The sequence below is a fragment of the Thunnus maccoyii genome, chromosome 5 (genome assembly GCF_910596095.1).
Source record: "Thunnus maccoyii chromosome 5, fThuMac1.1, whole genome shotgun sequence".
In the NCBI taxonomy this organism is placed as follows: Eukaryota; Metazoa; Chordata; class Actinopteri; order Scombriformes; family Scombridae; genus Thunnus; species Thunnus maccoyii.
The window spans coordinates 4,360,375-4,383,668 of record NC_056537.1 but is presented as its reverse complement, the minus strand read 5'-3'; the positions used below and the strand labels follow the sequence as shown (position 1 = coordinate 4,383,668).

The window sequence follows — 23,294 nt, the reverse complement described above, 5'->3', positions numbered from 1 at the left end:
GTGCTATGCAAACAAAGTTATTATTATCATCATTATCTTCTACTCACTGTCTGCTTTCACACTAAAGTTTATTGCTCCACTGTAAAATATCTGGCAAAATATTGACCTCATCGGAGAGATCCTTGACTAAAATGTTTGATTGTGTTAAAACAGATATTGTCCAATATAAGATTATTTTTTTACTCTTGAATACAGATATTTTCCTATATTCCTAAACCATCCAGTATCATCAGACTCCAGTGAGAAAGTCTTCTTCCTTGACTGTGTTTGTTACAGCTAATGTTTCCTCTCATCATTGAAAATAAACTTCCAGATCCCGGTTTTTGTTTATGAAGCCGCTGCTGTTGACGTGACCTCGGTTCCACCGTCAGGTTTTATTCAATGAAAAGAGGAAATAAAGAGTGAAAATACCTGGAAGTACTCAGTGATGAAGGAGCCCATCTCAGTTTTAAGGAGCCACCTGCAAGGACACAAAGGAGGAGGAAGAGAGGAAACATGGCGGCTGTCAGACTTCCTTTCTGAACTCATCACTTCCAGCACACACACACACACACACATACACACACACACACACACACACACACACACACACACACACACACACACACACACACACACACACACACACACACACACACACACACACACATACTGAATTATCTGGTAAATCTTTCTGAGTTAAATTTGAACTCCTTAAAATCTGGAACATAGAAGGATCATCAAGGTAACTCAGTAAACCTGCCTCCTCGTATCCGCCTCAGGATGCATCTAACAACAGGAATAAGTTTAGAAATCAACTGTATTTCTAGAAATATCAACAACACTAGCAGCTGGCAGGTGTTTACACAGTTCATATAATTCATAACATTTCATCTGTTGTCATTAGTACATGTAGGTTTTTGAGGCTGAAACATATTGTATTGTATCTAAATGAAGAGAAAAAGAGAAGTTTTCGTCACCTGATGCTCTCGTTAAGTGTGAACAGCTCGTTAGTCTGCAGCGCTCCGCCCTGGAACACCTTGATCACAGCTGATTGGACGCTGAGGGACAAGCAAAGGAATACAGGTGAGGTCAGAGGTCAACCTGTCATCTGAAATCATACAGGCTACGTGCCTGCAGGGAGAAATATGATCTAATAGTTAGTTTGTGTGTGAGTTTGCAGGTTTAAGCTCTGCATATTATGTTTTTTTGCTGAGACTTTTGAAAAGCTTCAGTTTCAGAGATTTTTCTGATGCATTTTTCCTTCAGTTAAAGGCAGCGATTGTTTTTCATTTACTTTGGTACCATGTGAATCATTTAGCAGAATCGTGAAACTTGCTTGAGTTGTGTGAACCATCAACCAGTGAACATCAAGTCTGCACTAAATGCTGTGATTATTAAATTATCATTGAGTGGTAATGTGCACACACACACACACACACACACACACAAAACAAGCGCCTCTCCTCCCCTAATTCTCCATTATTAGATAAAACTGTGTTATATTATAATAACTCTATATACTAAATATCATTAGGTTACATTTTCATCATCTGCTCGGCTAGTTTTGCTCAGTTTGAGCCAACTCCTTACACCGAGCTGTGGTTGAAAGCTCTGAAAAGAAAGAAAGAATTTTTTTTATCAAACTACTGTTTACAAGCCCAAGAATGAACTTGAACGCTCCACTGTTCTATACGTGAGAGCGTAATAAGATCTTATCATTTATCTTATTAGTCTTTCTGCCGATGTTGTTTCCTCAACTTTAAACTCTCACTTCCTCCACTGTGATTGGTCGGTGTGTAAAGTCACATGGCTGGCTGACACTGGCACATTTACAGAAATAGTGATTAATGTGCATTGTTCTTATAAGTAAAGAAATTACTTTTTTTTTATCCTGAAGCACATGAAGACTAATCAAACGATTACTGTGTTTAAAAGATGGACGCAAGTACTCTACAAAAAATCTAAAAAATAAGAAGCTGGCACTCTAAATAACATACATGAAAAGAATTTTACATAAATACAGGACCCCCTTTTTTATGATCCAATGAAAATAATTTCAAAGTTTGAGTTTCATGCCCATGGGAAAACAAAACTTCAGCTTCGACAATAAAATAAACTGTTTTTTTTTCCTGGTTCCTGACGGTTATTTTGGAGGAGTGTCTGGTCTGTGTGTGTGTGTGTGTGTGTGTGTGAGATGCTCCTCATATGTGGCTGAGCTGGTTGACAGGAAGTGGCCCCGCTGCCACCTCCACTTCCTACTAAACATCCTGCCCGGCGCTGTGGAGAGCAGGAAACAGACCACCGTCTCAGAGGAGCCGTGAGCTTCAACTGCCAGAGCCGGAATAACCTCAACGCGCCGTAAAGAGAGAGAGAATGAGCTGAAACACGTACGAGGGTACGGATGATTAAAACCTTTATTTAATATCTGTAGCTTAACGGAGCAAATAAGTGCTTCATCTTTGCTCTCGGGACACACCCGAAGGGCTTCTGAGCAGCGCAGATGCTCGTCTGGTGTGCAAAAATTAACTTTAAAGTGTGGAATTTTTGTCTATAATTTTTTGTCCTTTAGTAGCGCTATGGAGCAGGTTTTTGTTTGTTTGAGGATGCACAAGATGCAATACACAGACCTGCCAGTGGTTACAGGTTATAATGTTGCCTATAAGATGTCAGAACATAGTGATAAATGCCTGTTAAAAGTCCCCAAACGTCCTGCAAACGTCTTGTTTTGTCTGACACACAGTCCAACACTTTAATATATTCAGTTTGTTATCATGTGTGACAAAGACAAATATGATATCATCACATTTGAGTGCAACCAACAAATGTTGCTTAAAAAAAAAAGATTAAAAACAATGAATCTATTATCACAAGAGCTGCCAATTAATTCTCTGTCAACTAATCGTTGCAGCTCTAAATCATTAAACACAGACAGGCTTTCTTCTTTCTTTCTGGGGCTGTAACTAACAGGCAGCCCTTTAAATTATTACAAATACAGGTAAAAACACAGATGAATCTCTGCTCAACATATAGAGGTAGCCTTTATTTTAGCAGAGGAAACCAACATAGATCAAAGTCACCATTAAAACCAGTCTAAACTGATCAGAAACTAATGTGAAGCAAGTCAGCGTATGACTCCTGACCTTCAACACAACCGGTTCTCTGTGCAGTCTGAAAAACATGAGTTAGCATTTCTTCCATTTTTTTTTTTTTAGCTGATGTTTGGACTCATAACACACACACACACACACACAGAGAAATACATATACAGAGATAATATCTGTGCTTTGTGTTTTGGCATTATGGGATCAGAAATTAAAAGAAGCTAACTGGCTAACTGATAATATCTGAAATTCATACTGAGAGTCGATACAGACGTCAGATATCCTGTTAGACGTTTTTCTCTAACATCTCAGCTTCTCTCGCTTCTGTAACGTTGAAAGATATCTACTTGATTTGCATCATTTGGACGCTGAAGCTTCGTATTGGCATCAGATAAACTTTTAAACACATTTTTTCACAGAAGGAGGACTGTGGGTTTTGTCCTCCATTGCTTACATTGTAAGTGCATTATGAAGGGATCTTCTAATGGTCAGTATGAACAGGAGGAATGATTACAGCAAGAAAAACATGTTTCATGTTCATTTGGGCTCCTGACTGTTTGTTTAAGACACTTGAAGAATTGTGAACCCGTCCTTTAACCTGCTACCATGTAAACATGTTAAAACAGGAACCATTACGTAAATCTATCCTCCACTCAAACCTCAACTTTCCAAACAAGTATGAAAGCAAGCAAACAGATTTTACGACATCCCGTTAGGAGTAGACGAAACTATGTCTGTTTGCCTGAAGTTACTTTATATATCTCAGAGGCAACACATCACTCTGTGTTGTTAGGTTCTGTAATGGCTTTTTGGTACAATTATGGACGTTTTTGATGCATCCAGGTATGGATGTAGATTTATATTTGTCATGGTGGCAATTTAAAAACTTTAAATCTGTTAACATTGTTTGACCTGTATGTAGACACTGGATTCTTTACATTAAATGGAAAAATTGGGGTCATCTTCATCTACGTTTTGTGCACATTTTCCTGTATTTCAGCCTGATTTATTTGGTGTCTGTGTGAACTTTACTCGAGTCTTGACTAACAAACGTTTGCGTGTTCAAATATTTGCTGAGTAACAGGTGAGGACGGTTAGAGGTTGTCAGAAAGTATTCTGGATAACGTAGAGAAGGGTTTTCCGCCGGTATGCAGCTGACCTGTTCCACACGCTGGTGTTGGAGATCTGTAGAGAGGGTGAGCTGGCGTGGAATCTGGCGAGGTCCGACAGAACCGGAGAACTCATAAACCGAGGCCTGGGACGCCGGAAAGATCCCATCGTGCACTCTGGCTGCTGAGGAAAGAGGAAACAAATAGAAGTACATCATCAGCATATTGATACTCCTGATCAGAAACCTACACCTGCTTTTCTCATGTGTATCAGTTAATTATTGATATGTTGAGGGAAAAATATGGTATAAACACTGTTTTAATGGCTAAACATTCTATCGAAAAACACATTTTTAAAAATTTTTTAAAAGAATTCCCACATTATTAAGTAATTTTTCTTAATTTAATTTCTTAATTTTCTGCCTGCATGTTTACTATATTTATTTGTTACATCCTTTAAAGTATATCAGAAAAAAAAACACTTGTCCTGTAAAAAAAACTAAACCCAAAAGCTTAAATACACAAACACAGTCTTTATTAATTAGCAATGACATACAGGTGAGCAGGATGGACCAACTCAGATAATCAAAAACACCCTGGAGATGATTAACCAACATTTTTTTAAATAAAATATTTTGTTCCTGATGTGCTTATGATTTGTTTTACATGACATTAGCACCATAATCATGATTGATTGATGTGTCGAGCCTGTTGTTCACACTTTCACTTATTACAACACAAGCTGTGTTTGTGTACTTAAGCGTTTATTTAAGTCTTTTGCGGCTTTGAGTAGAACATGTTCCTCTTCTCAGTGTCAATAAAAAGATCTTGGATTGTACACTTATTGTATAAGTGTTAAGCGTGTGGTTTCCACCTCAAACACTTGTGGTTTGTTTTTTTCTGATTACTGGTAAGTTATAATGATGTAAGCGTGATAACAGCGTAGCAGGTTTATGTTTACGTGTTCTGTGACCGCAGATTATCAGGAAAACAGAAGTGTGAAGGTATTTTCTCACGGACCAGATGTATTGACGACAGCAAAAAAAATCTCTTTGATCATTAAAATCGAACACGGCTAACAGGCTAACAGTCATGCTAGCGGCTCGGTGAGCCTGTACTATGAGCTACATGCAACAGTTTGTTTTTATTAAATGCTTTTAATATGTCGTCACAAAATGTTCTTATCATTCATTTTAAGTCTTCAGTGGATATTTCAACTACTTTCTAAAATCAGCTTTTATTTTTCTTGATTATGATGCAGCGACATGCTTTCAGTTCATTCACACTCTGGCAGATTCTTTCACTTGTTAGATATATATATATATATATATATATATATATCAATTATAGATAGAAATGACTTGATAAGATGGAGATTTTTTTCGTTTATGTGGCCCCAGGTGTGCTGTGTCACTCAGGAGCCCAAATGAATATTAAAACATGTTTTTCTTGCTGTAATCATTCCTCCTGTTCATACTGATTAGAAGATCCCTTCATAATGCACTGACAATGGAAGCGATGGGGGACAAAGGGTACAGATATCTTTCACTGTCAGTCTTTTTAGTGCCAAAGTCCCTCTTTTTATTACTATTCTTCCACAAACACAAAGAGGGAATTTGATGCTAAAGAGACTGTAAATGTGTCAGATATCCACTTGATATGACTAACTCAGACTGATGAAGCCTCATATAAGCTTCACATCAACTTTTAAATGCATTTTTTGCACTAAATGAGCTACATAAACACAAGCAAGGATGTTCACCATCTTGTGTTAGCATACTGACATTTGCTAAGCACTGAACACAAAGTACAGATGAGGCTGATGAGAGTGTCAGCTCTGCAGATATTTGTTTATAAAATAAAATATTGGACTAATATGAACTTCAAGGTGGCGCAAAAGAAAAAGTCAGTCGGATTCATCCTTTGGGGAACATGAACGTCTTCACAAAATTTCACGTCAATCCATTTAATATTTGTTGAGATATTTCAGTCTGGACCAACGGTGGTGGATCGACGTTGTCATCCATAGAGTCCAGCAGCTAGCATGGCTAAAAAGAACTGGATGAAGCATTTCTGAATATGCTGATGCTCAGCTGAGTAAACTCCTGACAGCATTTTTGTGCAGGTTTTACTTCCTGTTGACAGCAGGCGGAGCAGCATCTGATTCATTTAGAAACACAGAAACATAGCTTCCTCAAAACCACGGCTTCCTGTCGAACGCCGCTGACCCGAGCTGTTTACAGTGCGGAGGTCTCATTCTGACTCGCTGGGACACACCAGCCCAGCCCTGTTCTCAGTTCTTCTTCTATTCTGATATATTTCACACTCTGCTATTATTTCTATGAGTTTCTTTTGCCTGCAACTGCATTTCTTTGAACTGGAGTCAGTTTTTTTCCCCCCCTCTTCAAACAGACATGACCACAGGTGTAATTTTGTCAGCGTGTGAAACTTTCAGTCACGTTTTCTTGACTGTATGTGCATGTGAACAACAGCGACTAAGACCTCTTGAACTTGAGTTAGATTCACAGTTTCATTCAGTAAAAGCTGGTGAGAAGCCGGAGTCGCTGAAAATTACAGAGTGATGGAGAGATTTGTTGTGGTTTCAATGGCAGGAAAGCAAATTACTTAAATTGCATGTTGAAGTTACAGGAAATATATGGTTTTCTCTCTACATATCACACTTTCTCTTGACATTTTCACTGACATTTGATCCGTCAGAGACGACGAAACACCAGGCTGTGTTTTAAAGAGGATTTTATGTGGACTCCCCCCACCTCCTCCCACAGGTTAATGCAACAAGTTCACATCTTCGCTCGAGGTTCAGCCACAAACTCGTAGATCAAAAGAAGCCTCAAGCATTCACAGAAACAAATAGTTGTACAGCTGCAGGAAGGGAAGATGCCTCCCTGTTGAATCCAAGCAGCAGGTGAAAGTTTCTGCACTGAGCAGAGAGAGAAAAGATCTCCACATCTGTCAAACAAGACAAAGACTCCTCTCCTTTTTGCTTCTCGTCTCGGCTCAGGAGCTTTTTGCATCGAGTGGGAACATTTTCTGAACAGACACATCTTTGTCTCAGTTTGTATTCGGGCAGAGCGATGTTATATAAAACTGTATAGTGTGACACAGATAGAAAGGCACAGTAGCTTCTTCTATTTTGAACTCTTGACTTCTCTCCATTTATTGTTCACACGTCTAGAGGCAGTTTTGGTTTTGATTTCACCAACTGAGACCACGCCAAGAACGTTAGATTTCAATAGTTTAACTGAGATAATGAAAGAGAGCTGATATGTTGATGGATGGGTTGGAGAACCTGATGAAGGGATTAGAGACAGAGGAATGGAAGGGGTGAGGTGTGAGAGTCGAGGAACATAGAACGGAGGGTTGAGGGTGGACGATGGATGTACGGTATGTCGACTGGACTGCCGACGGCGGGAAGGTAGGAGGGAACAGGGAGGAGAAGGTTGAGACTGTCTCTCCAGTCCATCGCCTGGATAGAGCCCCCGTGTTCCTGTGTTAAAACGGAGGAGAGAGAATGGTTGATGGAAAGAGAGGGGTTAGGGTTGTTGTGCGGATGTGGGACGCGTACTCGGCGTGGTCTCTGTTCCCGAACTTTGTCTATAAACTTCATAAGTGGCACAAATTCGCAACAAGATCTCAGCGAGTATTTTATTGTTTATCGCAGCAATTTCATTGAAATTAATAGATTTCGGTCTGAAATTTTGCCGTTAGAAATGCTGCAGAGAGAGAGATCTTTCCGTTGACCTGTTTTTAATTGCATTTTCAATTTGTGCATTAAAAAAAAAACCTTGAAGTGTCTGTAAAAAGTGTCTGGTGTTGTCTGAGGTGTAAAAGTTGGTTTGTGTGTAAAAAAAGAAAATGAAAACAGACTCAGTGAATAAATGATGACGTACATGAATCAAGTGACTTAAAACGTCACTCAAGCTTCCACTGACGAGCTGAAAACATCAGATCTGTGTGGAGCGATGAGGAGACGGTAACGTTTCTTAAATTAATACATGAAACAAACAGAATTATCATATTTCCATCATTTGACCTTCATCTGCCGCTCTTTTAATGACGTCATCTCCTTGTGTCTTCTTCTTCTGCGAAGGTTTAATGGCACCGACTTGGAGAGTTAGCGCCACCAGCTGTTCATCTCCTAATGTTCAAACAACAGCAGTGGATGGAAACAACTTTTTCTTTTGATCGTTTTCTGGAAAATTGGTTTGTGCTACATTTGGATGAAAACTCGACTGTGTCTGAGATGAAACGCTTTCATCCTCTGTGGAGAAGTCTGGTCAGTAGATGTTGAAATATCCTGCACCAAAGTGTTGGACGGACTGACCGCAAACCTGGAGATTTGGCTTTAGCTGGAAGAACATAACAGCAGAAACACTCCAGCAGTCATCTTTTTAAAAAATTATATCTGTAATAAGACAGATGCCGATATCAGAGGAGCTAAACGTTTTTACAGATCATTTAAATGAAAAGTCCAGACTCTTGAGTCGAAGCCTAAAGCGTTGTTTTCTGCTCCATCAGTAGAGCCGCTCCCGTCCCCCCGGCAGGGTCTCCGTCCAGGACACCCAGGTGGCTGATGGGATCTCCACAGCCCAGTGTGTGTCCCACAGGCCCCTCGCTGTGCCGACTCCTCACATCACAGCCAATGGGAGGCCTCGTGCTGAGCATCAACACAAACACGCTATTGTTTATTTGTCTGCGTCCTGCCAAAACCAGAGGAGGTCAATAAATACTGATTTCTCTCTCGCTTGGCAACCTGCGGCGGAGAGGAACAACGGAGACAAAAAAAAAACTTGGACTCTTCCTCGTTTCTACTACCAACAGGGATAGAAACCAGAAAAGAAGATTAGTTAAAGTATTAAACTGAGAAAGTTCTGTGCAGTCTGGTTACTTGTGGTTTTTCTTGGTAACTTGAAGGTAAAATGATCCATCATGGTCACAGGGAAAAGTGAAATTTGTGTTTAAATTTTGATATTTTTCATCATTTCTTTCATTTTTTTGTTGTTGTTTGTAATCAGTTTAAACCACTAACCACTCAACCACAGCTCATTTTATTCTGAAATCCAGTTTTTGTTTTCTTATAACAAGTGAAAAGAATCTGTTTTTGCAATGAGAAGATTTCAACCCGTTTCCAGTAAATAAACATGTTTAAACCATTTTCTACAATCAACTTCAATTTCTCTTGATTATAATGAAACAACATGGAACGATTCTAGAAACAAGGTTGAAATATTTTTACACATATTTACACTGGGAGGTTTTTTTTCCTCACTTGTTTTTAACTAAGAATTGATTTTAGGACTCAATTATAGTCAGAAATAACTTGAAGGGATTTTTTGCAGTTTACGTGGCCCCGGATGAGCTGTCTCGTCATGTGATATAACACAGTAATTAAGGAAAATGCAACATAAAAACACAAACTTTGACTCTTCTCAAGATCAAGTTATAACCTGATGACAATTTGTTGAGATTTTCAGGCCTCCTGGAGTTCAGAGACATAAGTTTTTTCCAACAAATGTGCAAATTTGCTGGCAAAATTATCACATTAGGTGTATTTACATCTACATCTTGTATCAGATCCTATAAGATATTGTTGTGAATGCTTGTTTCCATCCACTACTTTGAATATCAGGAGTCGGTTCATGGAGATAAACAGCAGGTGGCGCTAATTCTCCAAGTCGGTGCCATTAAAAGCGTCGCAGAAGAAGAAGACACGACGAGATGACGTCATTAAAAGAGCAGCAATCAAAGCTCAAACGATGGGAAACCACATGAAATATGACATTTGTGTTTGTTTCATCTATTGATTTGAGGAAGGTTAGCGTCTCCTCATCATCGCTCCGCACAGATCTGACGTTTTCATCTCTTCAGCAGAAGCTTGAGTGACATTTAAGTCACATGATTCATGCAGCTTTATCATCATTTATTAACCGGGTCTGTTCAACTTTTACACCTCAATCAAAAAGGAAACACTTTTTTTTTTTTTTTGGCAATATTTAAGCGCAAATTTAAAATGTACATAAAAAAAATCAGGTGAACTGAAACAAAACAAAAAACCTGAACAGTCTGAAAGTGAAAAAAGGTGCAGAGTCTAGCAGCTCGTCAGCCAGATGAGAGTGGGAGGGTGACAATCTGAAAGGCTTCAAAGACTGTGAGTGTGTGTGTGTGCAGACTGTGCCAGGAACTACAGGTTGTGTGTGGGAATGAGACCATGTGTGCACAGTTCACCACATGTAGCATTCACAGCATTTGGTGGAGTTAACACACACACACACACACACACACACACACACACACACACACACATATACACACACACAGATGAATTAAAAAGCCTCTCGGTGTAAAACTCTGCAGAGCGTCTCAGTATCTGTCCCTCTCCGATCTAAAGAGCATCTACGTTTGAGAAGATGATTCACTCGGGAAGAAAAAAAAAAACAACTGTCTCACCTTCTGCTCTGCAAAAAAAAAAAAAAAGGCATCAGGCATCACCGTGTGTGTAACTGTCACCATGGCGACCCATCTGGTTACACACCAAAACCAGTCATCACAAAAAGGTCAACCGCCCCCCCCCCCCCCTCACCTCTCCTCACCCTCCGTCAGATCCTCCTCCGCTGTTACATCCCATCAGTCTGTTCAACCTGCCTCCTCTACCTCACCAAGTCATTTCCTACAATTCCCAGAATGCCGTTAATTTCCTTAATCGGCCACATTAACAATCAATCGTCTGTTAATTGTTAAAGAAGACGTATTCTGCTTTCTGTGATTTTCTGTTATTTATATACTGTAACATGAACGTTTGTAAAAAATGCTCCCTTCAAGTTAAAAGCTCGACGTTTCGCCTGCTCTGAACGCAAACGCTGTTTGCAACGTACCGTCTACTTCCTCCTCAAACAGCCGTCCGTTCTGTAACCTTCGTTGCTGATGTTGTTCACGTTGTTCACTCTCATATTTCAGATCCGATTCAGGCTCGAACACGAACGGATGTATTTGAGAAGTTTCCATTCGGAGTAAAGAACAGAAAAAAATAAGTGAAATCCTGCTACTATTGTTTGTTTATGTAGCTTCCTGAAGCTGACCAATCAGAACAGGAGGGGAGGAGCTAAAACAGCCTGTTTCAGACAGAGGCTGAACTGAGGGGCTGCATAAAGGACCAGTAGAAGATAAATAAGGAGTATTTTAAACTGTAAATCATGTAAAGATATTCCAGTAGAGCCACAGAATATAAATATAGAGCTGGAGAAATGCAGAACATGTCCCGATTAAAGGATCGATGTGTAAAAAGTGGCCTGAATTTTGGTTTAAAACATTCCAAAATTAACTAAAATCATCAACCGAATGTGACGAAATAACAGTTTTGACATTATGTCAAAGTTATGGCGAAATACGCTGAGTCACACCAGCGATGTGAAAGGCACAGAAAGGCGTCGTAGCACGATCGATAATGAAATATCATATCAATAAATTACTGTGTTGTAAAACGGCAGCAATTAATGAAAAAAAGATGCAGAGAAACTGCTGTTACCATCAGTGAGTTCTGTGAAGTTTTATGATTTACTGTAGAGACATGTGTGTAAATATTTAGTTGTTACTCAGAGTTATGTTGTAACTCATCTCTGGTGGTGCAACCCGCTTTCTGATCTGTGCAGCTCTTTTGTAATTTACCGCTGACCCTAATGTCTCTGTAGCATTATGATACCGACTCCGCAGCACAGAGAAAAGAACAACATTCAACTGAAGGAACAAGAAAAACATATTTGTGAGTGAAGAGAGACTTTAATAACATGACATACGGTGGACGTTCTTCCATAATAAAAGTATTTTTAACCACTGATGTGTTTTATGTTGCTGCAAAGTCAAAGTAAATGAAGTAAGTTACTTTTATTTAACTTAAATAACACAATTAGAGCTGCAACAATTAATCAATTAATCGATTAGTTGCCAACTATTAAATTAATCGGCAACTATGTCGATAACTGATTAATTGTTTTGAGTCATTTTGAAGAAGATTCCAGCTTCTCACACATGTGAATATTTTCTGGTTTCTTTAGTTTTCTACGACAGTAAACTGAATATATTTGACTTTTGGACAACAGTGATCAATATTTTTCACCTTTCTGTGACATTTTGTGGACCAAACAACTAATCGATTAGTTAAGAAAACAATCAACAGACTAATCCATAATGAAAACAATGATTAGTTGCAGCTCTAAACACAATGTGATCACTTCAATCCCGTCTGTCTCTATTCAACAAACAGCTGACAAATTAAACAAAAAGTGTTTAACTTGCAGCTTCATTAGAGGACAAATATTAGATCTAACAATTAAAACAAAGCGTGACACTTTTTTCCTTTATCAGCCAGACTGCAGCCTTCAACAGTAAATAACCTGCAGTGTTACAGAATAAATATAAAAACAGGTTCATTTCCCAGCAGCAGACTTCAGTCCGACTGGTTTTGTAGAAGATGAAATGAAAATATTATTTACATGACAATCAGAATCCTGTCAGGTCAACTGAAACCAACTGAAACTGACTGTTTTTCCCTCCAGCTGTAGTCTGTAACATCTCACAGAGATGAACCACAGCCGGACTTTATTCACACAGTCACAACTTTAAAACTGCTGCTTTCTACCATCGAGAGCAGAAATCAAAACACACATATCCATAGAAAACACTGATCTACAGTGATGTAAAACAGAACAACGGGTCGGACTGAGTGTTGTGCTACTGTTTCTCGTGCTTCAGTCTGTGTGTGTGTTAGCATGTGGGCTAATCCTATAACAGAAGCCCCCTGTCATGAGAAAGTACTCAGAGAGACTAATGCAATTAAAGACCGAGAGAGTCAGAGAAAGAGAGAGAGAGAGAGAGAAAGTATATCCTTAACTGGGATCATTTCTATGAATTTGAGTCACAAAACAAACTTATAAAAACAAACCTTATCGTTCATCTCTCTGACTCACAGGCACAAATTGACAGTTTCAGTGAACACATACTCACATGCCGACACACACAGAATGTATCTGACTTGTTTTACATTATATTAAATTAAACATCTGTGGGTTTTAAACTGTTTCAGACAAAGAGGAAGACATTTGATGTCACCTTGGACAATTTTTCTTACAGTTTTTTTGATGTTTTATAGAGCAAAACTATTAATCAGAGAAACAATAAAAAGATTAATAAATAATGAAAATAATTAGCTCAATATTTACACAAACTAGGTCTCACAACAAGACTCCTGTACGACCAGTACTGTAGGTTTACTTGCAAAAACTGAACTTGTCGATCTATCTACAGGATCTAAACCTAACTGAAGGTTTATCTGCCATCATTAAACTACCTGCACATCTGTTTACAAGATCAGAACAATCTTTAAATTACCTGTATCTGCAAATCTGCTCAAAATTAGCTGTAGATCTACTGTGCAAGACTCTAAACCACATCAAGGTCCATCTACAGGAACTAAACTACAGGTTGTTTAGGTGGTTTCTGTACAAACTAAACTACCTGTAAGTCTATATTTAAACTCTAAATCTACTCATAGGTCTGTCTGCAAGATTTAAACTACCTGTCGGTCCATCTTAAAGTTTTATACTACCTGTCAGTCTATTTATTTAAAGCCTCTAAACAACATGTAGATCAATCGACAACAATTAAACTACATGTAGGTCTATTTACTCTGCTCTGCCTGGAGTCTCCAAGACTTTAACCAACATGGTTAATCTACAAAAACAAAATTACCTGCAGGTATAATAACAAGTCCTAAACCTACCTGTCAGCGTCTCTACAGACTCTAAACTACCTGTAAGTTTATGTAAAGACTGTACATTACCTGTATGTCTATTTACCTGTTAACCTACCTGTAGGTTTGTCTACAAGAACTTAAAGGATGGGTTCACAATTTTTTCAAGTGTGACTTAAAACAGCAGTCAGGTGTCCATGTGAGCAGTGAAAGAGGTTTTCCTCGCTGTAATCATTCCTCCTGTTCATACTGGATATTAAAAGATCCTTCAAATGTGCTTTCAATGGAAGTGATGGAGGCCAAAATCCACAGTGTGTCCACACAGACATTTAAAAGTTGATGTGAAGCTCATATGAGGCTTCAGCAGTCTGAGTTAGTCATATCAAGTGGATATCTGACACATTTACTCTTTTTTAGCATCAAATTCCCTCTTTGTGTTTCCCTGTTGAGCTGTGGTGGAAGTATAGTAACAAAAAGAGGGACTTTGGCACTAAAAAAGACTGTAATGTTGAAAGATATCTACTTGATTTGACTCATTGGGATGAAGCTTCATATTAGCTTCAGAAAAACATTTTAAAAAAATTTGTCCCCCATTACTTACATTATAAGGGCATTAAGAAGGGATCTTCTAATGGCCATAAATGTTAATGTGGGCTACCAGTAGGTCCAACTAATCTCTTTATAGGTGTGTTTGCAGGGACTCATAATGGTCTACTCTGTGTAAACCTAATAATAGTAATTTTATTACCTGTAAGTTAATTTAAAGATGTTAAACTACCTATAAGTCTTCACATGGACTCAAATAGTTAGGTTTTGTTATATTTATAGCTCTGTATAGGCCTATTATCCGTATTTTTGAGTTGTTTTCTGACTTTCAAAGCACATTTCAATACACGAACTCTCAGTTTTAAAATAACTTAGCCGCAGGTTTTAAGAGGACTGTGCAGGTAAACAGCGCAGGACCGTGTGAAATTCATGCGGCGCGTCTCAACATTTCCACTTGCTGACAGGATGTAAGGTAAGTTAAGCCTCGTGGTCGCGGTGTTTGAACTCACCTCTGTGAAACTTCACTTCTGCCGCTCCGCCGATGAATAAAAGCGTCCGCAGTCCTCAAGGGAGACGATGATAAAAACGTGTGGAAACGCAGCTCAGCACCGCCTTCAGCTCCTCATCATCAGCTTTCATTCTTAACACATCGCTTCAGTTTCGGCGGTAAAGAGAAAAAAAAAGAAAAAAAATACAAAACAATGTATAAAGTTAACAGTTCTTGTGTAAGTGTGACGGATCACTTCCCTCACTGAAATGACTCAAACTGAGAAGCTCGGCACTGTTTTCACTTGTTCTTTAACTGGAACTGCGACCAACTGCCGCCGCTGACTCTATTCAACAGGCTGGAGGCTGCGGCTAACAAGCTACTGTAGCTACACAAGCTAGTTAACGGCTGAGGCTTCCGGTTATCTCCTTCAAAGTAAAAGTGAAGCCTCATGTACCGGAAGTGGAATATTTATTCAATAGGCTACTGTCAGATACTTTACTCAAGTAAAAAGTACCAATACAGCAAGGTGAAAATACTCCATTACAAGTAAAAGTCCTGCATTAAGTAAAAGTACTAACTATTATGAGCTTGATGTAGTTAAAGTATTGCAGTAAAAGTACATAAGTATTATGAGCTTGATGTAGTTAAAGTATTGCAGTAAAAGTAGTGGTTTGGTCCCTCTGACTGATATATTATTATATATGACATCATTAGATTATTAATAGTGAAGCATCAGTGTTAGAGCAGCATGTTACTGTTGTAGCTGCTGGAGGTGGAGCTAGTTTACACTACTTTATATACAGTTAGCTAGTTTAGTCCAGTGGTTCCCAACCTAGGGGTCGGGGCCCCTCCAAAGGGTCAGCAGATAAATCTGAGGGGTCGTGAGATGATTAATGGGAGAGGAAAGAAGAAAAAACAAAGTTCTGATACACAAATCTGTTTTCAGTTTTTGGACTTTTTCTCTAATCTTTGATTTTTGCTGAAATATTGGATCATTGGAACATTTATTGAAATGAAAGCATGTGAGAAGTTTAGAGGGAAAAATCACTATTTGGTGGAGCTGTTAACAACTCATAGACATGTGAAATGTGACCCCGACTACACACTGCTTTTTGTAAGACGTCAAAAGACAAAAAGGTTGGAAACCACTGGTTTCATCTTTAACAATGTGTTGTATTTTAAATAACTATCAAATAAATGTAGTGGAGTAGAAAGTACAATATTTCCCTCTGAATTGTAGTAGAGTGGAAGTACAAAGAAGCATCACATGGAAATACTCAAGTAAAGTACAAGTACCTCAAAATTGTACTCAAACACAGTACTTAAGTAAATGTATTTAGTTACTTTCCATCACTGGAAATAACATACGATAAGCTTAGAAATTACACAGCATTGTTACAGATTAAACCAGTGGTCCTCAACCTTTTTGTGATGTTTCCTCTAAACTAAATCTAAATTTTAATAAATGTTTAAATGATCCAATATTTCAACAAAAATCTAAGTTTAGAGAAAGAGTCCAAAAACTGAGAACAGATTTGTGAATCAGAAGTTGTTTTTCTTCTTCTTATACAACAAAATATAAATCAGCAACTTAACAATCATAAAAATTGAAACTCAGTGTCTCTACATCGTTTTCTCGTTCTATCCCTGAATTCTACTTAATTATTATTCAGTTGTTTTCATTATATTTTCTTTTGCTGACTTTTATTCATTATGAACCTTGGAGACCTGTGGGGGCTAAATTAAGATCTAGTCTTCTGTTATTCTTACAAAATGTCACTTGGAATAATGCACAACACTTCTTTTGTGAGAAAATAGTATATACTGTTTTTTTTCATAATTATAATACTCATCAAGTCAAGTCAGCTGTTCTTTACAGAGTTCCTGCTGTCTGGAATCTGCTTCTCACAAACATAAAACTCATCAAACGTAGCTTTTCTTTCACAAAGTCACTAAAACCAAATATGATGAATCTTCTACTCTCTACCTGTCCTTTTCTTGTAGAGTTATTTCACTTATTATGATGATCTTTATACTCGTCTTGTTTAGATTTTTATTGTTTTATTGATCAATGTGATTTTAAAAATGTTTGTTTTATTGTTGCTGTTGTTGTTTGGATCCATGAAAAACTAGCAGTCACTTTATGGAAGCTAACGGGATCCATATAAAGAATTAGAGCTGCAACTAATGATTATTTTTATTATCGATTAATCGTTTAGTTTTTTGGTCCATAACATGTCAGAAAATGGTGAAAAATATTGATCACTGTTTCCCAAAACACAAGATGATGTCAAATGTTTCATTTTGTTCATAACCCAACGATATTCAGTTTACTGTCATAGAAAACTAAAGAAACCAGAAAATATTCACATTTGAGAAGCTGGAATCAGAGAATTGGGACATTTTTTTCTTAAAAAATGACTCAAAAATTATTAATCAATTATCAAACTAGTTGGCGATTGATATAATAGTTGGCAACTAACTGATGAATCAACTAATCGTTGCAGCTCTATAAAGAATACTTTATTACAGTCGCATATTGGAGCTTTTGCTTCTAGTTCTATTAAGTCTGAACTGAGTGCACTATTCTGTTGTTGGGTGACAACCTCAAAACTCTACATGCACCCATTCTGGAAAAAATGACTTTACAGAGACTTTATGAGTGTCTTTTTGAGAGAAGCCTCATTTAAACTCAGCTGGATAAACCAGAAGGGACTGTCATCAAGCCAAAAGCAATGTTTGTTTTTCTCTTTCTCAAGAATTGGTATTTGGCTGAGCAGTGATGACTGCTTTCAGGACAGTTTTTTTTTTACTGATATGAGCTCAGATTTCATTTGGTCTCTTTTATGCTGTAGGCTGTGTTTAGAGTCATGTTTCTGTGGCCTGACACTAGTGGGAACTAACTAACTTCCACCTCTGCTCTCTGTTTATAGGCTGCTGTAGACCTTCTGCTGCTGCTGCTGCTGCTGCTGCTTTTGGTTAAAGCAGAAGTACCAAACTTCTTGCCTGGTGAATGTTCTGTGTTTGGGAGTGTCCAGTAAACAACAATTACAGAGCAGCAGTGGTAGCTTACTTTGGCAGACTTCTGTTTGAACAAACTGACTCTTTTTGTATGAGAATAACTTCTGAGTTTTCTGTGCTTTGCGTTCAGGTCATCAGAGATCCACATTTTTAGCAGAGCACTGCTTTTCTTTAGCTTTTAAAGAGGTCATATTATGCCACTTTCCCACTTTAATATTTTCATTTTTGCGATGTATTTACAAACATTATTATGATACAAAAAGCATCTAGTTACAGCTGTACAAGCCGCGGATGCAGCCCCTCTGTCTCAAAATGTCTGAAACGGGCTGTTTTGTGTCTTCTCACTGCTCCTCTCTTCTGATTGGCTGATTGTTTTCTGAGTGACGCACGCCCCGGCCAACCACAGGTAACGGATTGTAGCACACAGAGCGCAGAGGAGAGGAGAGAAACTAGCGGGACCATAAATGACGCAAAAACACAGTAGAGACTCTCACGCTGAGCTGAAATGAAACAGATGCACATAAATTAGGTAAATAACATAAATAAACATATTGTGTTTCTTTCAGGAGGGGGGGGGGGGTCCCGTTGGAGGGGTGGGACCTCCAAGACAAACACCGAGCGTATAGTTGTGACATCACAACCTTACAGAAGGCCAAACAACTCATTTAAAGGCAGTTTCTGAATACGGGCTGTGTGTATTTCTCTGTAGACTGAGCATTTTGATACTTTCACAGTATTTATATAAAGTAACTAAACCTGCTTTATAATCACACCCTTCCTACAATATGTTTCCTTTAAAAGTCATTATGATTGCACAACTTTATTTTTCATTCTTCTGCTTCTTTATTTGGATCACATTAGCTTCCTCAAAATGCTCACTAGTCTTCCTTGGGTGGCAACAATTTCATTGTTCATTGTTTTTGTTTGTTTGTTTTGTAAATATATTTGTGCTATCCTTGACATTTTCTATATAAATGTTTGTTTCCATTTTTAAATTTAGTTATTTTTATGATTATTTTTGCGCATTTGTGCCTCTAAATCAATTTTCCATCTCTGTAAAAACACTTTCATTGATATTTGTTGTTTTAAAATGTGCTGTATAATTAAATTGTTATGTGTCACATCTCTGAGTCACTCATCTGTAAAGAAACCATGTAGGATAAAAGTCTTTTCTTTCTTTGATTTGTTTCATTGCTAATCCAAAATAAAATCATTATACCACTGTTGGCCAAATGTAATATTATACTTTTATTGTGAAGGCAAATCACTCAACTTCCGTTATGGCTATAATTGACTTTGAACTCAGATCAGGCCTCAGGTCCTGCCTCTCCAAGATGATTGGTTCAGAATACTTCACCTTATAAATATTCATGAGCTGGTCCCATCTAAACATAGAGAGAAGTGACACCATGACAACGCAACAAAAACCAAAAAGCAACATGTAAATAAACGTTGAGTGTTTTTATCTTGTGTCATGCTTCAGTTCAGCTTTACACTTGGTTTGTTTCAGGTGCTGTTTGGTGCTTCTGCATGTGCACGTTTTATATTCATGGTCTGAATCTGTGTGCTTTTGCTTGTTTGCTAGTTTTCCTGGTGAATATGTGGGAAAGTATGTCATGACAATAAAACCAAACCAATAACGACATGAGTTTGATGTGATGATTTGCAGGAAAATGTGTTTCAAGTTCTCGACAGCAAAGAAACTTCTATCTAGTTATTCTTACTGAAGCAAATGTATGCAAATCACTTTTGCTGTTTTCTGCACAAACAAACTTATAAAAAACAAAGCTAACTGTATTTTCTGACGCTCCACATCTTGTTGTAATAACTTAACAGATCGAATTTGAGTTCTTCATCCATCTTTAAGAGAAACATGGAGGACAAGAAAGGAAATAAAACCTTATATTATCAACCCATCTACTAATCATACATATTAATCACATATATTACAGTTTATAGTCAAGTCCTGCAGTAAACACGTACAAACGGTTGTAAATGACTGGACATACTGGACAAAATGTGCATAAATCTACATGCACATACATGTTCATAACCCACTGTATGTATGTAACTCAATCTGCACTACTGTAACCTTGTCTGCATAGTTTACAGCGACAGTTTGACCTGTATGTAGACGTTGTGTGTTGTTGTTTTGTCCATTAAATGTTTTTATGAGTTCAGACTGAGTTGAAGTTGGATTTCCAGTTTCTCATGTTGCCTTTTTTTATTTAGAAGTCTGAATTAATTTTCCTCCGTGTGAGACTAAAGTTAAAATCTCTTAAAAGCATAAAAAATCAAATTTTAACATTAACAATATCTGCTGTCATATTCAAAGCAACGTTAGTCTGTTTCTTACCCTGAACAGAATATTAGTATAAAGTATGATCTGGCTCAAATCTCATTTTATAAGAATTTCTGGTAAAGCTTTATTTTAACTCTCCTTATTCAGCATTTACAACTAGTATAAAAACATTTAATAAATGTTTATAACACACTGTAATGTAGTTATTAGCAGATATGTGTTTATTAATGTATTTGTCAACAACCATACGTGGAGGCTGCTGTATAACAAACACACTTTTTGACAAATACTGTACATTAATAAACACTCTAAAATCTGCTCATAACAACATTATAGTGCATAATAAACCATTTAATAACTGTTTGTATACTGATTATAAAGGTTAAATAGAGGCATAAAATAAAGTGTACAGAATTGTAAACAGTATTTACTGTTAATCATTCATTCAGACATAATTCTTGCAAAACGTCCTGTAATTCAACCACAGTAAGATTGCAGTAAAGAGTGAATATGAGTTATATTATGATATTGAATGATTATTGAAACCAACACTTCTATCTGAACAGCACCACTGTGTTTCTGTTGTACTGCTGTGGATTCAAAATGCAAATGAGTTCATGTTAATGTTAATGTAATTATTAATTTTAATGTGAACACCTCCTGATGTAAGGATCCATTTTCAGATCTGATCTTTTCAGTGTCACTGCACCCACAGGAGGCCTCTGCTGGAGCAGGTTCACAAAGATTTCTACAGCCCCCAAAACTCTCTACACCAAAACAAGTGACTCCTTTCTGACCTGCTGGTGTGCAACAAAGAAAGACTGGATTACATCATCATTACATCATCACCATATAAACCAAATGTCCGAGGCTGGATTAACCGCTAGAGGCCCGGGATAAAAAAAACGAGCTGTGGGCCCCATATAGATGGATCTGGGCTGCATGTGGAAGTAAACAGGTTGTCATCACTGCGATATAGCAGCATATAACACTGTAATGTTTATAAAGATTTCATGTTTTAAGCACTTTTACCAAGAAATCTGTCCAAGAGATCCTGTAGGAAACAGTTATACACTCACAAGCACTTTATTAGGAACAACTGTGCAATGTAATCCAATCCAACAGCTCTGCCATAAATACTACTTTGCTTGCACATTTCCAGTTTTTGTTGACAGTGTCAGAAAGGTGATAATTCTACTTTATGATTATTATTGAGGTGATGGTGTGCATTAAATTAAAAAGTGTTCCTAATATTTTGTCCACCCTGTTAACATACATGACTAAGATTCTGAAACATTAATTACAATTTGGTGCAGAAGAACCTTAAATAAATAGTATTTTAAACAGCAAAATATTCAACACTCATCACACATCTATCTCTGAAGGATTTTAGCAGATTACTGTTAACATGCTGCTGTTTCTCATGTTTCTATGTGTCATCATGGTACCTAGTTAGAACCAACAGAAGTCTATCAAAGTGTGGCTTGTAGTAAAAAATGTCCATATCTCAGCTGTTATGAGATTTTGGAATTGGGTTTTCTACCTCGCTGCTGTGTGCATCCTTGATCGTGTGTAAACAGGAAACCTGACTATTTGGATGAAGGTAGATAAACAGACAGGACCTGCTTTAACTATTTCAGTTGATATCGTGCTTTAGTAGTTTTTATTTCCAAAGAAAGTCACAATTGATCAAATTACTGACACAAAATTAATCTGAGGCTCTTCAGGCCAAAGGGAAAGTATCCTGCGGTCTTGCTAATGTCATTCTAAGGCAATAAAATGTGGCGAGGACAGTTTTCAGGCCTGACTGGAGAAAAAGTGGCTGAATTTAGTGGCAGAACTATTACTCAAAGGCTGATTTGTCAACACTAGTTCTTTACTAGGTATAAAATTCTCAAGAGTGATGCTGTAGATTCATTTGCAGTGAAAATGCAGATCTGCTCACCAAAGTATGACATCCTGAAATAGAAGACTTCAGTACAAATCCTTAAATTAATACTCAATATGTCACTTATACAGTTTAAAAGAGACTTTTTAAAAATTTTAATCCTAATCTACTGGTGCAACTGACATCCTCTTGGAAAAGTTGTGATACTGGTTTCTTAAGTTCCTGAATCATAAGTTATTTTTTTTATTTCTAAATATAATAATTGAAAGAAAGAAAGAGTTTTGCTGTTGTTTGAGTCTACAGTAGGAAACACATCACACATCCTTTTCAGGAACACAAATCAGCTTTATTAGAAACCACCGCAGCAGATTCCAGTGAAGCGTCTTTTCAGCGATAGAAAAAGAAGCTGACGTGGACAGAATATTAATTATTCAGTCAAAGCATTTGGTCAGAGTCATGCCGACTGGAAAAAAAAAAAAATTGTGAGTTTCTATCAGGCTGCTGCTGGAGTTGCTTTCAGTCCAGAGACAACAACATAAAGGACTCCTGACTGGCCCTTTTTTTTTCTCTCCCAGCAGACATTTTGACTTGTCATAGTAGGAAAAGCACAGTTGTTACTAATAACATTAACAATGGCTCTGTTCTATTCAAGCGTCTCCATAAACCACAACAGTCTGACAGCGAGCCAGCGTGTGCTTTACCAGGACCCTGAAACCAAAGCCTTCATTTTTTATTATTTACACCTGTGATTTTCCTGCTGTGACATGTTTTTTCCAAACAGAATACTTGTGAAGTGAAGTTTCTTTCCCCTCAACATGCCTCCTTAGTAAACCCTCAAATCTGGAACATCAACAGATGCTAAAAAAGAAACAACATATCTTTCTATTTGCCTCTGCCCTTTTATTAAACTTGTATTAACTGATGTTTTGTCCACTTGTTCTCAGCAGAAACAAGCAGTGAACACAACACTGACATATCATCACCTTTCAAGTTGGTGAACTTGTTAGCAAACAGTTGCTTATTTCCACATTATCATTCATTTGGAGTCGTTTTTCTGTCCACCTGGTGAATATAAGTCCAATATTCACTCTC

At 37.6% G+C, this 23,294-nt stretch overlaps 1 protein-coding gene across 3 annotated transcripts in view; it reads right to left on the bottom strand.

The window, feature by feature from the left end:
• The window catches only part of prr5l (proline rich 5 like), a 29,824-nt gene extending 14,450 nt beyond the window's left edge, over window positions 1-15,374 (bottom strand). Inside the window, exons 1-4 of one of the 3 annotated variants that reach the window (XM_042411377.1) lie at window positions 15,011-15,374; window positions 4,243-4,376; window positions 960-1,040; window positions 412-460 (exon numbers count right to left, since the gene is read on the bottom strand). In XM_042411377.1, coding sequence (XP_042267311.1) covers window positions 412-460; window positions 960-1,040; window positions 4,243-4,361 — 249 coding nt within the window. In that variant the 5' untranslated portion in view covers window positions 4,362-4,376; window positions 15,011-15,374. The remainder of the gene's footprint in view (window positions 1-411; window positions 461-959; window positions 1,041-4,242; window positions 4,377-15,010) is intronic. The other 2 variants (XM_042411378.1, XM_042411379.1) reach the window with 2 other exon arrangements.
• Between the last annotated feature and the right edge of the window lie 7,920 nt (window positions 15,375-23,294).